Raw genomic sequence first — 18,532 nt, forward strand, 5'->3', positions numbered from 1 at the left:
GAGATATAATCATAGTTTAATGCGTTCTCATTTAATAAAAATTTTTGAATCTAATGTGATTGAACACTTCCCTCAAGATTTAAATAATAATACTCTTCAAAAAGTGCTTCCATTAGCAATAATTAAAAAGAGAGAAGCTTCAGCAACTCGTGCACGTATGAAACGTCAAAAAGAGAAGGAGCAACAAAAAGCAAATCGATTGCAAAAAAATCGTGAATTTAAAGAATTACAAATGAAAAATAAAAACGAACATGAGAATCAAGAAGTTAGTAAGATAAAAAAATCTACGGAAATAGAACAGATTATGCTGTCATTAGATCAAAAAGAAATTATTGTTCAAGGCGGTTGGTTAAACGATGAACATATGGATTATTTTAACCAATTTTTAAAAAATTGTTCAGATTATAAACCTGAAGAGACATGGAAATTGCAACGTCTTGAATATATAAAACCTATACCAGAAGACAAAAAACATATACAGATTTTACATAGCACACAACATTGGATATGCAGCTATTATGATAGAAAAAATTTATTTATTTATGATTCATTAAATAAGAAAGAATTGCACAGTGATCATGAAAAGTTCTTAAGACAATTATTTCCAACTTATCCTTTTAATGAGCGGCCTGTCAAATTTCCTACTGTACAAAAACAACCAAATGGTAATGATTGCGGTGTTTTTGCTATAGCTTTTGCTATTTCATTATTATTTAATATTAAACCTGAAAAAGTGAGATATGATCATAGTTTAATGCGTTCTCATTTAATAAACATTTTTGAATCTAATATGATTGAACACTTCCCTCAAGATTTAAATAATAATACTCTTCAAAAAGTGCTTCCATTAGCAATAATTAAAAAGAGAGAAGCTTTAGCAACTCGTGCACGTATGAAACATCAAAAAGAGGAGCAACAAAAAGCAAATCAATTGCAAAAAAATCGTGAATTTAAAGAATTACAAATGAAAAATAAAAACGAACATGAGAATCAAGAAGTTAGTAAGACAAAAAAATCTACGGAAATAGAACAGATTATGCTGTCATTAGATCAGAAAGAAATTATTGTTCACGGCGGTTGGTTAAACGATGAACATATGGATTATTTTAACCAATTTTTAAAAAATTGTTCAGATTATAAACCTGAAGAGACATGGAAATTGCAACGTCTTGAATATATAAAACCTATACCAGAAGACAAAAAACATATACAGATTTTACATAGCACACAACATTGGATATGCAGCTATTATGATAGAAAAAATTTATTTATTTATGATTCATTAAATAAGAAAGAATTGCACAGTGATCATGAAAAGTTCTTAAGACAATTATTTCCAACTTATCCTTTTAATGAGCGGCCTGTCAAATTTCCTACTGTACAAAAACAACCAAATGGTAATGATTGCGGTGTTTTTGCTATAGCTTTTGCTATTTCATTATTATTTAATATTAAACCTGAAAAAGTGAGATATGATCATAGTTTAATGCGTTCTCATTTAATAAAAATTTTTGAATCTAATATGATTGAACACTTTCCTCAAGATTTAAATAATGATACTCTTTAAAAAGTGCTTCCATTAGCAATAATTAAAAAGAGAGAAGCTTCAGCAACTCGTGCACGTATGAAACGTCAAAAAGAGACGGAGCAACAAAAAGCAAATCGATTGCAAAAAAATCGTGAATTTAAAGAATTACGAAAGAAAAATGAAAATGAATATAAGAATCAAGATCGGTATAAACAAAATGTAGAAAATGTCTTAAAACGGCGTCAATTTGAAAATAATTTGGAAGAAAATTGCGCTAAAAAACGACGTCTATATAAAAAGAAAAATAATTTAGAAAGATGTTGCTCTGAAAAACGGTCTCAAGATGAAAGTGATTTAAAAAATGATTGCGCTAAAAAAAGATTGCGATATGAAGAAGATTTTGTTGAAAAAAGCACACAATGCATATTTTATGCTATAGGCTCGCAAAACAAACAAAGTAGACAAAAAGTATTAGAATGTAAGTATCGTAATAACAGACAATATTATAAAAAGAAAAAAGAAGAAAAAAATCAAGAGAATAAAAACAAATTTGTAATAAATAAAAATAAATGTAATGTTGCAGATAAAATTATTAAAAAATATAAAAAATTTCAGTATCAGCATTCTATAAAATTTCATACTTCTTTAGCAATAATTATTAAAAACATTTCAGAAAAATTAAATATTAGAGGTAACATTCAAAAACAATTAGAAGCCGAGAAAATAATACGTTGGTGTATGTATATTAGAAACGGTTATATTCGCAAGATGAATTATATGTTAGCAGTGCTTAAAAAAAAATCAGAAGTATACTTGACTCGTGTTGATAAGTGCTGTGGAATTGATGAAAAATTAGATGCATTATGTGGGATATCTAGACATATAGCGTCATCTGAAAATTATTTTAGAGAATCTATGTATTATAATACAAGTTTTAAAGAATCTTTAGTAATGAATATGGAAGGACAAGTTGTAAATGTGTTACCTTTGATACCAGCACAAGCAAAAAAATCGTGGTTATGCAATACTTCATTAAAATGTAAAATTGACAATCCAATTTTGATTGAACGATACAAAAAATTTCTTGAAATTGTTAGTACATGTACTGTAAAGAATGTTCCTACATTGATAGAAAGTATTCGTACATGTACAGTAAGAACATCAAACACAAAACGAGGTCATGCACAGAGTTGTCATGATAATTTCACTATTTGTAAAGGGATATTTTTACCAGTTCTATTGTTATCATCTCATTTTCCGGAAGTGAGAAATGTGAGGCGCCTGATTTATCAACTTACACATTTTTATGACAAAATTTTGAATTTAGATGAAGCATTAAATTGTGCTGATTTGGAAACGTTAAATAAACTTGTAATTGCTGCACAAGAGAAAGCAGATATATGCAAGCGTCAACAAAGCGATGCAATTATGAGCGATGATGATATCTTTTCTAAGTATAAGAATGCGTTTAAGGCTTTGAAAAAACGTTTAATGGCCACACCGCGTTATGTTTGTGTATCATGCGAAAAACTTTGTTATAAAAAAAATGTTTCTGAAATCATTTGGGCAAAAGTAAATACTCCAATTTGGAAAGATTTAATGGCATATGTGGAGAAACAACAAATTAATTCACAATATATATGTAATTATTGCAAACAAAAATTTTCTCAGGGTTTAATGCCTGCGTATTGCATCTTAAATAATCTTTTTACAAATAATGTACCTGAAGTAATATCATCTCTTAACACATTTGAAAAGATTCTTATACAGAGAGCTAAAGCATTTCAAACTGTTGTTAAAATGGGAAATGTTATGAAAAACAAAAAATTACCTGAGAGACAAATGATACAAAAAGTTAAAGGTAGAACATTTCATTTACCACTTCCTATACAAGAGACATTAAACAAATTATGTTCTAATACTGATGCCATAAATATTAATCATGAATTATTTATTTTAGTCAGAGGTATTCCCACAAAATCAAAAATTATCTGGGAAGAAATAGTAAATGTTAGAAAAGTATTTGATGCATTAATATGGTTAAAGAATAATAACTCTTTCTATTCTGAAATAATATTACCAAATACTCATGATGAATTATGTTTGGAAAAATTAAATAATAATCTGGAATTTCAAATGCAAGAGGACGAAATTGTGAAAGAAATCGAAATTGTGGAAGAAAACGAAATTATGCAAGAAAACGAAATTGTGGAAGAAAACGAAATTGTGCAAGAAAACAAAATTGTGCAAGAAAACGAAAATATTCCGAAAGATATAACAGATGAGAAATATGTGTCATTAAATAATTCAAAAACTAAAATACAGGAAACGAAAAATCTTGGAGATGCTGTATTCAATCAGCATGCGGCAATGTTAACTCAAGTTAATGATGAAAAAAATGATGGTTATTATGAGCAATATACTATATATCCATTGTATGAAAAAAGAACAAATAAAACTGCAACGGCTTTATATCAAATGTTAAAAGTCCAAGACTTACCTTTGGATAATCGTGAGAAATCTTTGGATTTATTATGTTTTCCAGATTTATATCCTTTTGGTATTAATGGACAGCACGAAACTAGACAGGTTAAGCTTCATGATCATGAATTTATTAAGTGTCGTTTGATGTCTAAACATCCACAGTATAGATTAAATCAACAATACCTATTTTTTTTGTTAAACAATACAAATATACGTCAATTAAATCGTGGAATTTATCATAAAATGAATGTAGCTAATCCACAAGTTCGTTATACGGCTGCGGAATATTTAGAAGCAATGTCCAAAGAATTGTTAGAATCCGATTTAAGTACAATATTTTCGACACTAAGAAATACGGAACAATTCTGGAGTAAACCTAGAAACAATTTAAATTGTATGACACAACATTATGGACCTGCAACATGGTTTCTTACATTAAGTCCCGCTGAATGGTTATGGGAAGAGTTAGGTGAATATATTCGCGAGGTAAATGGATGGTGCGATTCTTCGGTATGCACCAGTGTACTTGTTGCTAGAGATCCTGTGTCAACATCGAGATTTATCGATAATACTTTTCATGCGATGCTTGACTTTATTTGTTCAAAAGATCATCCAATCGGAGAAGTCACCCATTATTTTTGGCGACGAGAATACCAAGGTAGAGGCATACAACATTTTCATTTATTAATCTGGATAAAAAATGCTCCAATTCTTGGTGATGCTTCTATTGAAGAAGTTTCCAAATTTATTTTACAATATATAAGCTGTAAAATGCCAGATCAAAATATTTCACCACTGTTGCACAGACGTGTTAATACGCATCAACGACATAAACATAATGATTACTGTCTCCGTTCTAAAAAAGTTGGACGCAAAGTTGTTCGGAGATGTCGTTTTGGATTTCCTCGTCCTGTCACTGAGACGTTAAATATAAGAGATGTAACAAGTGCCATAGCAGGTAGAAAACAATTAAAACATAGAAGCAGGCTTTATGATCTTCCACGAACTAAAGAAGAAAGTAATATCAATGATTACAATCCTATTCTTCTTACTGCATGGGAAGGAAATATGGATATACAATTTATTGGCGAAAAGTCATCATTACTTACCTGGTACATTACTAAATATATGAATAAAGCGGGAAAGTGTGAGTTGTCTGATACTATTATTAATACTAAAAATAATACGAATAAATCATTGGCGAGTTATCTTTGGAGCATTGCCTTGCGATTCACGAGTAATAGAGAATGTGGAGCTCTTGAAGCTGCTGATACATTACTGGGGATTGCTTTATGTGGAACTGATCGAAATACAACTATTAGATGGTTAGATGTTAATCGAATAAGATGTAGAAAATTGAAAACTCGTAAAGAGATTGAAGTGCTTGATCATCAATCGACAGATATATTTTGTGAATCTTTGATAGATAACCACTATCCACAGAGACCAAAAGAATTAGAATGTATGTCTCTTTATGAGTTTGCAAAATGGTATGATATTACAAAAATCAAACCACAAAATGAGTTTGTTGAATTCTATAAATTTAAAAATGGATATCTTAGACGACGACAGCGTGGATATCTTATTAATCATTATAGATATAATGTTAATACACAACCGAAAAAGTATTTCTTTGCGTTATTACTTCTGTTCGAACCGTGGAGAGAATTAGAAGAGCTTAGAAATGGATGTGATACTTATGCAGAATCATTTCACAAGGTAAAACTACATTTAACAGAAGCATTACAATATCACGAAAAACTAAAAGAATTGCAAAAAGCATTTGAAAATGCTAAAGAGTTAGTGCAGCAACATTTAGATGAAGTACAAAAACATGAGTCGCAAGATGATCCTGACAATCCAATAGGTGTTCAAAATATAGAAGCTGGTGAAGCGATGCAAGATTTTAAGGATCTCGGTGATAAAAATATTAAAGATATTGATGTATCAGAAATGATTGCGAAATTAAATATAGATCAAAAAAGAGTATTCGATAGAGTTATTACTATTATAGGGTCAGATAAATCAATATTGCGATTATATGTTAGTGGAGAAGGTGGTACTGGAAAAAGTTATTTAATTAAAACTGTTAAGTGCTGGATAAAACAAAATCTCAAAAAAGATACTGCTGTAGCAGCACCTACTGGCATAGCAGCGTTTAATATAGACGGTTTGACAGTTCATAGATTGCTTCAATTACCTGTTGAACATGGTAATACTCCTAAATATAAACGATTGTCTGATCATGTGTTAAAACTTTTACGAGCGGAACTTAAAGATGTTATTCTTTTTATAATCGATGAAGTATCAATGATATCTAATTTGACTTTAATGTACATACATCTTCGATTGTCTGAAATATTTGATTCAAGTGATTGTGATGATGGCTGGTTTGGTAAAAGGCATATTCTTTTGTTTGGAGATTTGCTTCAATTGCCTCCTGTACATGAAGATTCTGTCTTTAAAGATTTGTCAAATGAAAAAGTTGACAAATATATCGGTTGCCTACAGACTGTAAATTTGTGGACTACATTATTTGATTACGATGAGTTGACAATTAATATGCGCCAGCAAGGAGATGAGTCTTATCGTGAATTATTGTCAAGAATTCGTATTGGTTTATTAACAAAGTCTGATTATGAAATTTTGGAAAATAGGAAAATATCTTTTACAGAAGATTCCTTCGAATCTAGATTAAATGAATTATGTAATTTTATTAACAATTTGCCATCAGATACCGTTTGTTTATTGCCCACTTGTCACATGTGTGACGTTTTGAATGCTGCAATGTTAAGTCGTATTGCTTCGAAAGAAATATTATTAATTGCTGAAGATACAATCGAATGTATTCCATATATAAAAAAGAAAATATTAAAAGTGTTGGAAAATAATGATGATGATAATTCTAAAACAGCTGGGCTTTCGAAACAAATTGTTATAAAAATTGGGGCAAAAGTTATGATAAGGCGTAATATTGATGCTAGTTTGGGTCTTGTTAATGGTACAATTGCTAAAGTCATTTCAGTTGTACAAGATATTTCTAACGGTTATATAGAAAAAATTAAGCTTTTTTTGCCATCAGGTTTAGAATATTTAATTGAAAGAGTAAATGTCAAATTTGCGGTGATGGAGAAAGCATATGTTATTCGAAAACAATTTCCATTGTGTCTAAGTTACGGAATTACTGTTCATAAAAGCCAAGGCCTGAGTTTGCAGAATGCTATTATGGACACAGGTAATTCTGTATTTAGTCACGGCCAAGTTTATGTTGCATTGTCACGAGTAACATCTTCAGATGGATTGCATTTGATCAATTTTGACCCTTCATCTATAGAAGCTAGTGAAGAAGCTATTGTTGAATATAATCGATTAAAACGAATACACAAACCCAAAACAGATATAATTTCTGTTTCAAAAGAAAAATATTGTAAAATAAAAGATATTTTATGGGTACAACCCAAAATAATTAGTTCTGTTCAAGAATCACATGAAAAAGTTCGAAAAAATATTACTTGGGTCACGCATGGTTTTCAAAATATAGATAAGGGTTCGTGTTATGCAAATGCAGTATTGCAATGCTTTTTACATTTAAATGTTATTAGAAAACTAATATTTGAGTATGATAAATTAAGTATTTTAGGTATTTTAATAAATCAATATGAAAACAAACTGCCTAACTTGAATACATATGTAATACGACAAAGTTTAGGAGAATTTTTCTCCAAAAATGTTAAACGAGATGCATGTGAATTTCTTATAGCTCTTTGCACGAAATACGATTATATAAAAAATTTAGTTGAGCATCAAGTCACTTCCATTAAACGATGTAAAAATTGTGATAATACGACGACTGTTGTTAATAATAAAAATATCCTTCTTTCAATTCCTGTTAATAAACGGAAGAAAAAAAGTTTCGATCTTAATGAATTATTTAATGTAACATTTTCTCATTGGTGTCAATTACACAACGAATCATGTGAAAATTGTACAGGAAATGACATATTATGTAAAAGTGAATTAATATTAACCGGAGATATAATTGTCATTTAATAGAAATTTAATAGAAATTCAAGACGGTATATCAACAAAAACAGATAAGTTTACTTTACGTGCTATCCCAACAACTAAAATAAATATTGCTGGACAATTCTACAAAGTTATGAGTGCTATATTCCATCATGGATCATGTATCGAAAATGGTCATTACACAAGTATATGTAGAGAAGAAATGTCTAATACTTGGATTGAAGCTGACGATGCGCAAATTAGAAAAAGACAATGGCCTAGAGGCGCTAAAGATATCTCTATCATTTTCTTACAGAAAATTGATAAGTAATTGCTGGTTATTTGACCATATCTTTTGATAATAAATGGTAAAAAGAATTGTTATATAATCAAATATTTTATTAAAATATGTTCACTGATGACGAAAATCTTTTTGGATAATCAAATATATGTCAAAAAAAAGAAAATAAAGAAAATTAAGCCAATGACGCTTAAATTAGACAAATACAATGGCCTAGAAACGATTTGTTTGATATTTACATAATTATATATAACTTTGTATTATTACATTATTACAACATTAATCAAAGAGGACCGTTTTATATGACGGGGGTGGTGGTGGGACTCTTTAGCAAAATCTAATTAATTATTTCACAATTGTTATTTCACTCTGAAATATCAATATAAAGTTTATATATTTAGTAATATATTTTATTTATATATTACTGAAAAAAAGAAATGATATCTATCAATCAACAAATTACCTTTTTAAAAAAAGGTAAAAAAAAGGCGCCAAGTACACGCAAACCTTCCAAAAAAAAGTTGTATATATATATATATATATATATATAATATAAACATAATATAAACACGCAAACCTTACAAAAAAGTTGTTGTATTTTTTATTACATTAATCTAAGAGGACCGTCTTATATAACGGGGGTGGTGGTGGGATTTATATATTACTAAAAAAAAAGAAATGATATCAATCAACAAATTACCTTTTTAAAAAAAGGTAAAGAAAAGGCGCCAAGTACACGAAAACCTTCCAAAAAAAAGTTGTTGTATACACGCAAACCTTACAAAAAAGTTGTTGTATTTTTTATTACAACATTAATCTAAGAGGACCGTCTTATGTAACGGGGGTGGTGGTGAGATTTTTATACATTACTGAAAAAAAAGAAATGATATCAATCAACAAATTACCTTTTTAAAAAAAGGTAAAGAAAAGGCGCCAAGTACACGCAAACCTTCCAAAAAAAAGTTGTTGTATACACGCAAACCTTCCAAAAAAAGTTGTTGTATATATAAACACGCAAACCTTACAAAAAAGTTGTTGTATATTTTACCAAAAAAAAGTTGTTTATATAAACACGCAAATCTTCCAAAAAAAGTTGTTGTATATATATAAAACATTACTGAAAAAAAAGAAATGATATCAATCAACAAATTACCTTTTTAAAAAAAGGTAAAGAAAAGGCGCCAAGTACACGCAAACCTTCCAAAAAAAAGTTGTTGTATACACGCAAACTTTCCAAAAAAAGTTGTTGTATATATAAACACGCAAACCTTACAAAAAAGTTGTTGTATATTTTACCAAAAAAAAGTTGTTTATATAAATACGCAAATCTTTCAAAAAAAGTTGTTGTATATATAAACCTTTCAAAAAAAGCTGTCGTATATATTAACCTTCCAAAAAAATTATCTTCAGGTAAATTTATCTTCCACAAAAAAATGTATATATTAACAAACCTTCCAAAAAAAGTTGTTGTATATATAAAATAATCTCTCAAAAAACCTTTCCAAAAAAAGTTGTATATATTATAAAAATCTTTCCAAAAAAATTGTATTTTTAAAAATATATTATAAAAAAATCTTTTAAAAAATTGTATATATTTATTATAAAAAACCTTTCCAAAAAATTGTACTTTTAAAAAAAGTTGTATATACCAAATAAAAATTTGCTATATATTCTGCCTATAAAAGAGGTGATATCAGAAAATGACGCCAAGTTTAAATAAAAAACCTTTCAAAAAAAGTTGTATATATATTTTAAAAAAGTTGTATATACCAAATAAAAATTCGCTATATATTCTGCCTATAAAAGAGGTGATATCAGAAAATGACGCCAAGTTTAAATAAAAAACCTTTCAAAAAAACTTGTATGTATATATATATTACGAAAAAGGATTATTTATTGCGCTTACAGCTTTTTAACCAATAAGCATCGATAAGATTGTATTTAATTATTTTTGCATCTTTATCTAGTTATTTATTTCAAAATTATATTCATATCTACAATTAATTAATTTTTTTTCAAGTATACATTTTAAAATAATTGCATCTGTATCTAGTTACTTTTGCTTCTATATCTAGTTATTTAAATTTAAAAATGATATTTGTGTTTATATCTATCTAGTTAATTTTTCTTAAGTATACTTTTTAAAATAATTGCATCTGTATCTACTTATTTTTTTTATATCTGTATCTACTTAAATAAAAGAATTTTTTAAATAAAAGTATTTAATTCAAAAATAAAAAAATTTTTCAAATTTAATCAAAATAAAAAAATATTACAAAATTTCGCAAAAAACTTGGCGCTGCTGTACTGAACTACATGTTAACTTACATAAGATTCGCATCGCAATACTTCAACATGCTCCTAATCATTCCAACATACTTTAGTATCTATAGTATATGTGACGTAATACTATAGTTTAGTTTGAAGTATTAGAGCGAGTAGGAACATGTTAGAGCAAGCGATGCAATAGCCAATCAACTTACAATTTTACCGTAAGAACAAGAGTTTAATTGGCTATCGCGTCGCCGTTTGCCGCTCTGGTCAGTTTGAGTCATTATAACACTTAATCATGTAAATTGTAAAATTATTGCTCATTTTTATTCTCTATAATAAAATTATTGCTCATTTTTATTCTCTATAATATTTTAAGATGTATTTAAGGCTATTTTATAGCAGCGCCAAGTTTTTTGCGAAATTTTGTAATATTTTTTTATTTTGATTAAATTTGAAAAATTTTTTTATTTTTGAATTAAATACTTTTATTTAAAAAATTCTTTTATTTAAGTAGATACAGATATAAAAAAATAAGTAGATACAGATGCAATTATTTTAAAAAGTATACTTAAGAAAAATTAACTAGATAGATATAAACACAAATATCATTTTTAAATTTAAATAACTAGATATAGAAGCAAAAGTAACTAGATACAGATGCAATTATTTTAAAATGTATACTTGAAAAAAAATTAATTAATTGTAGATATGAATATAATTTTGAAATAAATAACTAGATAAAGATGCAAAAATAATTAAATACAATCTTATCGATGCTTATTGGTTAAAAAGCTGTAAGCGCAATAAATAATCCTTTTTCGTAATATATATATACGTACAAGTTTTTTTGAAAGGTTTTTTATTTAAACTTGGCGTCATTTTCTGATATCACCTCTTTTATAGGCAGAATATATAGCGAATTTTTATTTGGTATATACAACTTTTTTTAAAATATATATACAACTTTTTTTGAAAGGTTTTTTATTTAAACTTGGCGTCATTTTCTGATATCACCTCTTTTATAGGCAGAATATATAGCAAATTTTTATTTGGTATATACAACTTTTTTTAAAAGTACAATTTTTTGGAAAGGTTTTTTATAATAAATATATACAATTTTTTAAAAGATTTTTTTATAATATATTTTTAAAAATACAATTTTTTTGGAAAGATTTTTATAATATATACAACTTTTTTTGGAAAGATTTTTTGAGAGATTATTTTATATATACAACAACTTTTTTTGGAATTAAATTAACCAAATCTGACTTTTCTTCGATACAATTTTATAATATTTTTCACCAAAAAATAATTACTTTTTTTGAGTGTACGTTTTTTTGATAATGAGTTTATCAAAAATTTGTGATGAGTATATTTTTAAGACTATTATCAAGAAAATATTCTTTATTAAAGATAATTGTTACTTAAAAAAGAAAAGTAAGCCGAGTAATTACTTTTCTTAGCAATAAAATGATATTTTTAGGATGAGAGGAAAAATAAGGAGGAAAAATAATAATAATATATATAATTTAAGATATAAAATTTATTTGTTTTTTTTTTAATACAAAGTGTGTGTGTGTATAATAAAAATCTACAAGAAATAATAATAATATAGAGAAAAGATATAATATTATACAATAAAAAAAAATCCACTTGATATCATCTGTAACGAAAAAAAAAGATTCTATTAATAATTTGTAAATATTAAATATGATACTTATTAAATGTGATACTTACTGGAAAAAGTCACCCATTGAAAGCGCTTCCGTCACCGCTCGTAATACTTCGGCGGAGTGCGCCGCATCATGTTCCATTTGTTGGAACATAGTTGTTAAAATTTCCACTTGTCGTACGGCCATTGCCAAATCCTTCCGTATATGCTGCCTGCAAGCAAAATAATATAATATAAGATTTGAAAGAAAGTAATTATTTCATACATAATATCAGCTAGCAATACTTACATCGACACCAGCATCACTCCATTCCCGTTTCCGTGAATGTCATAATCAATCCGGAATGATCCGGGGGCCTGCTGTTGCACCTGTCGAGCCATGTCTTCAAATTGATATATTGCGGTACGCAGCACAATCACCCGGTCTATTAAAGTTAACAACAATTCACTAATCCCGTGAATTTCTAACGTGTATAGTGCAGCCATTGCTAACGTAACACTTCCGTTAAATATCTTGCGTGAACTTGTGACCGTCCCAGCCTCCGACACATTTTTATAGTACATTCCTTAGATGTGTTGCAAATCTATGTGGCTACCTTACGGGGGTTATCTATTCAAAACTCATAATTTCTAATCTTGAAATATGATTCTTCTCTAGAGGAAATACTTCACCATATCTAATGTGATAAAAGAGTTGTTTAAAGTCGTTCGATAGAGGTGCCAAAGAGTTGTTTAAAGTCGTTCGATAGAGGTGCCAAAGATGTGTCAAAGAGTTATTTAAAGTCGTTTGATAGAGGTGCCAAAGATGTGCGTTTGTATCGTAAATGTTCAAGTAATAAAAAATTCTGTCCGTGTGACACGAGGAGGATGCACCGCAAGTCTATGTTTATCGGAGGGGCTTGTTTAAAGTCGTTCGATAGAGATGCCAAAGATGTGCGTTCAATGGGCCTGTTTCGTAACCGTTCGAGTAATAAAAATTTCTGTCCGTGTGACACGAGGAGGATGTACACAAGTCTGTGTTTATTGGAAGGACTTGTTTAAAGTCGTTCGATAGAGATGCCAAAGATGTACGTTCAGTGGGCCTGTTTCATAAACGTTCGAGTAATAAAAATTTTTGTCCGTGTGACACGAGGAGGATCGGAGGGGGTTATCTTTTCAAAACTCTTAATTTTTAATCTTGAAATATAATTCTTCTTCATCGTATGTAATTTCATAAAAGAGTCGTTGAATGTGGTAAATGGTTCGATAGGCGTACGATGGATGTTCGAAAGATGTTTAAAGTCGTTCGATAACGGTTCGATAGATGTTCAATAATTGTTTAAAGCCGTTCGATAATGGTTCGATACATGTAACAGATGTTCTTACGAATAATCTCTTCGCGTGATAAGCGATAGATCATATGTCACGAGGAGGAGGATCATATAACTGAGGTGAAATAAAAGACATACGAGTGTGATATACATAATTTTTAATAATTATTATTATTATAATTATTATAATTATTATATTATAATTATTTTTATAAATCATAGTTGTTTTACACGTTTGTTACGCTCAAACCACCACTTGTACAATTTGCAAACATTCTGCATAGCGCAATGTCTCGTGTGATATCCGCAGCGCAAGGTTCCGATTACATCTAAATCTTTCAGACGTGTAATATCTTCGTAATCCTCATCGATGGTTTCAATTTCGAAATCATCATCCAATAGTTCACGCAGCCATTTCTTCTTTTCATGTCCTTTCACGTATATCAGAGGCGGTTCCGTACCAATAGCCTTGTTGATAAGACTTTTCACCTGACTGTACGAGACGTGCCCGTCTTCCCATCGGAGACCGTGATGATGTACTTGTAACCAGCACACCAGCGATTTTTCCGATTTTGTCAACAAATACCACGGTACGGGTTCACGAAAGACGTAATGAGATAGCGTTTTGCTATCTCTGAGGACAGCTACCTCTTTCACCGTAAAGTTGATGGAGAATGCGAAACCTTGCAGATCGACGAAAATTGGTACATTTGACATCGTTGTCGATCATCAGAAAACTAACATTTCTATTCGCACATGTCTAATTTATAACTTTTCATACGAGTCTGCGCACAATGTTGTTCAGTGGATTATATTCGATCATATATAGGGTGTCAATTAAGTCCCGGGACGGCTGAATATTTTTTCATGTAAGGTATTTTTGAAAAAGGTCAAGGTTATTTCTGAAGTAATTTTCAACGTGGAATTCAACGGTGACCTTCAATTTAACCTTGAGCTTGACCTTCAAGGTCATTTCAAGGTTAGGTTAGGTTTTTTTAAATAGAAACCCCTATTTTTGATTCCAAAATCTAATAGCTGGTGTCAAGAGCTTTTCAAAACGCTATAATAAAGTTATTTTTTATTAAGTACTTTTCGAGTTATGAGGCTTGTAAATTACAGTATTTTGACATAAAATACAAAATATCTTGTAAAACATTCAATTGTTGGGAATCTTACCTTAAGAGGATGCTGAAGTCATATTGTTACCGACCGAACTTCTAATTTTCTGGAAAGTATGGCATTTTTTATTGCTTTGATAGAATTACAAATCCTTTGGTGTAAGTAAAGTGCACATGCTAATCTTTCGGTGGATAGTGAAATTTAAACCAAAAAATAAAAAAAATTTTTGAAAATTTATTGACAATGTCACCTCAAAGAATTATATTTTTTATATCAAAATTATACTGCTTCAATCTGCAAAACAAGAGTGTGTGCCGAAGAAGAGCGTATGAAACAATAATGGAAAACCAAAAAAATAGAGCTTAGAAACTTATTTTCAAAATGCCATACTTTTCCAGATTTATGCAAAGCATGCGTGCAATATAGAAGAAAATGGTAAAAAAGAGCTATAGATTAGTTCCGCGATTTTGGGATAGAGGCGCTATACAGTTCTCAGTGCTATCTGTCATATACAGAATCTTTTAGGTTAGTTATGTGTGTTAGTTGTGCGTGTGTGTGTGTGTTTGTGTTATGTGTTACAAAACCCGGCTGAAAAAAATGGGTTGAAGGCACTCTGAAGGATAAAAAAGTGTATGTATTACACATAAATTTTGCAACATTTTTGCAAATATTTATATTATTTAGTTACATACATTCATATTCTAATTTCTGTAAAATACTTTTATTCATGTGCTTCATGTGTTTATATTATATATATTATGTGCTCCATATTATGTATATTCACATCAAAGTATCTATGTAAAAAGTTAATATTATTTTGTATATTGTATATATTTTTATAATAAATGTATATGTCATATAACTTATTTATAAAACATGAAATATAAAGGTATTTTTAGTTTCTTGTATGTATCACTTGTAAAAAAATTTGGATAAAAAAAACATTAATTTTGTGACTTGCAATAATCTGTTTCAATATATACTTCTTTTAAATACTTACAATTAGCCTTATTTTATGCGTTTACCTTGGTATCTAAAATACACATCAAAATGTAAAATTAATTTCTAGTTCAGTAGAAAAAAAACATTGTAGTCTTACACCAGAGAGGAATGATAAAATATCATGTATATGTAATAACAAATAAATCACTTTTCCACTGACATTATACACAACTTTGCAGAAATAATTTTATTCTGTGAATTTTGAATGTGTGGTGCAGTTTAAAACACACAGTCGAAATATGTTTATATTTTTTAAATAATAGTTCTGATTTTTCATGAATCACAGTGGTTTTATAAAATGTTCAATTTTAACAGTTTTTATTAGACTGTACTTTAGACAATATTATATTTTGCCATTTCTCTCTGTTGTAAGACAAGAATGTTTCGTTTCTACTGTAATACAAATACATTTTCGATTTTGATACGTATTTTAAATACCAAGTTAATCACATAAAATAAGGCTAATTGTAAGTATTTAAAAGAAGCATATAATAAAACAGATTATTGCAAGTCGCAAAATTAATGTTGTTTCTTTTATCAAGATTATTTTACAAATAATAGACACAAAAAAATAAAAATATCTTTATATTTCATGCTTTAGAAATAAAAAATATGGCATATATCATACATTTATTGTAAAAAAAGTATACAAAATGATGTCAATTTCTTAGAAAGATATTTTGATATGAATATAGATAATATGGAGCATATAATATACATTATATATATACATAGAGCATATGACGTAATAAAAGTATCTTACAATAAAGAATAAGACAAGCCAGAAGCGGTTTTCTCGTAGACTGGCATTAGAAAATTCTTATTCTTGTCTTCAAGCCAGAGGCGGTTTTCTCGTGGACTGGCATTAGAAAATTCTTATTCTTGTCTTCAAGCCAGAGGCGATTTCCTCGTGGACTGGCAATATAAAATAAGACAAGCCAGAAGCGGTTTTCTCGTGGACTGGCAATATAGAATAAGACAAGTCAGAGGCGGTTTTCTCGTGGACTGGCATTAGAAAATTCTTATTCTTGTCTTCAAGCCAGAGGCGGTTTTCTCGTGGACTGGCATTAGAAAATTCTTATTCTTGTCTTCAAGCCAGAGGCGATTTCCTCGTGGACTGGCAAATTGTAAGAAATATTGTCAGAAATGATCTAACGTCAGCTAACAATTTTTAATAAATATTGTCAGAGGCGATCTAACGTCAGCTGACCGTTTAGAAAAAAGAGAGCCAAAGACGATTTATTCGTGAACTGGCAGATTTTAAGAAATATTGTCATAGGCGATCTATCGTGAGCTGACAATTTTTAATAAATATAGCCAGAGGCGATCTAACGTCAGCTGACAGTTTAGAAAAAAGAGAGCTAAAGGCGATTTATTCGTGGACTGGCAAATTGTAAGAAATATTGTCAGAAATGATCTAACGTCAGCTAACAATTTTTAATAAATATTGTCAGAGGCGATCTAACGTCAGCTGACCGTTTAGAAAAAAGAGAGCCAAAGACGATTTATTTGTGAACTGGCAGATTTTAAGAAATATTGTCATAGGCGATCTAACGTCAGCTGACAGATTTGAAGAAATACGTATTTATTTTAGTTAGCAATTTACTGCACGTGTGGTCTGTTTATATTTTATCAGATAATTTATAAGGTCATTTAACCTTTTTTCTCGCAATTAAAATTCTAGCGTATGGCTGAATGATGTACATACGAGACAAAATAGACTTATACAAGGTGTCTAATACACTCACCCGAAAAAAAAGCGGTACACTGAAAATGTGGGAAAAATTCATCAAATTTCAACTGACGATAACTTCGTAAATAATAAAGATAGAAAGTTCTATAAAATATGGAAATGAAGCTAAAAATCTCTACTTTAAGAATCAATTTATTTCAATGTTGCAAAATAAATTTATTGAAAATGGCGGATGACAAAGCGCGAGCATGCAAAATTGAAAAATAATGGTTCGAGTTTGCGACGGTGCACGGTATAAACAAAAAATTGTAGCTTATTGGGATCAAAAGCGTACGAAAGTACAGAGTATCCTCTTTAAAATGCTTTTTTATGCATCTCGATACGATGATTTTTCGCCGAGAGATTCGCATTTGAAGAAAAAGGCAGATTCTTACTTCAAATGCGAATCTCTCAGCGAAAAATCATCGTATCGAGATGCATAAAAAAGCATTTTAAAGAGGAGACTCTGTACTTTCGTACGCTTTTGATCCCAATAAGCTACAATTTTTTGTTTATACCGTGCACCGTCGCAAACTCGAACCATTATTTTTCAATCAATTGTTTTGCATCCGAAGGAGATGTCTGCAGATCTTTTGTGATTTCTCCGCCCTGACTTTTTGTTTATGCTCGACCGCACATTGCGAGAAGAGTGCTTGATTTCTCTTGATCTTTTTCTTTCGAGACGCGTTACTTATTCGTACGACTTCGTCAAAGTAAACAATAATTAATCTTTTCGCATTGAAATTATTGGTCAATTATGGCGACGATAAGTCCTGAAAAAGCTGCTCAAGTTGTAGCGTTAATTGAAGATGGGAGAAGTCGAAGGTACGTTGCTGAGGCACTTGATTTATCAGTGTCAACCGTGCAACGTGCTTATGCTAGGTACTTGGAGACTAATTCTGTCCAAAGAAGACCTGGTTCGGGACGTCCTCGTTGTACGAATGAAAACGATGACCGATTTATTGTTTTAAATTCATTAAGAGACAGACATCGAACGGCTGTTCAAATTCGAAACAATTTAAGAGATGTCCGCGAATGTAATGTATCCGTTGACACTATTCGAAACAGATTAGCGGAACACGGTCTTTTTCCGCGCAGGCCAGCA

The 18,532-nt window shown here is 29.7% G+C and overlaps 1 protein-coding gene across 1 annotated transcript; it reads left to right on the forward strand.

Moving 5' to 3' along the window:
* Positions 1 to 4,751: 4,751 nt before the first annotated feature.
* On the forward strand, positions 4,752 to 8,146 carry LOC137000612 (uncharacterized). The gene has a single exon (XM_067357781.1). It carries the CDS (start codon positions 4,784 to 4,786, stop codon positions 8,060 to 8,062), a length of 3,279 nt encoding a protein of 1,092 aa, XP_067213882.1. The 5' UTR covers positions 4,752 to 4,783; the 3' UTR covers positions 8,063 to 8,146.
* The last annotated feature ends 10,386 nt before the right edge of the window (positions 8,147 to 18,532 follow it).

Source organism: Linepithema humile, chromosome 6 (genome assembly GCF_040581485.1).
Source record: "Linepithema humile isolate Giens D197 chromosome 6, Lhum_UNIL_v1.0, whole genome shotgun sequence".
Classification (NCBI taxonomy): Eukaryota; Metazoa; Arthropoda; class Insecta; order Hymenoptera; family Formicidae; genus Linepithema; species Linepithema humile.

Coding starts and splice junctions, on each gene's coding strand:
- LOC137000612 (XM_067357781.1), top strand. CDS start 4,784: ATGCCAGATCAAAATATTTCACCACTGTTGCACAGACGTGTTAATACG.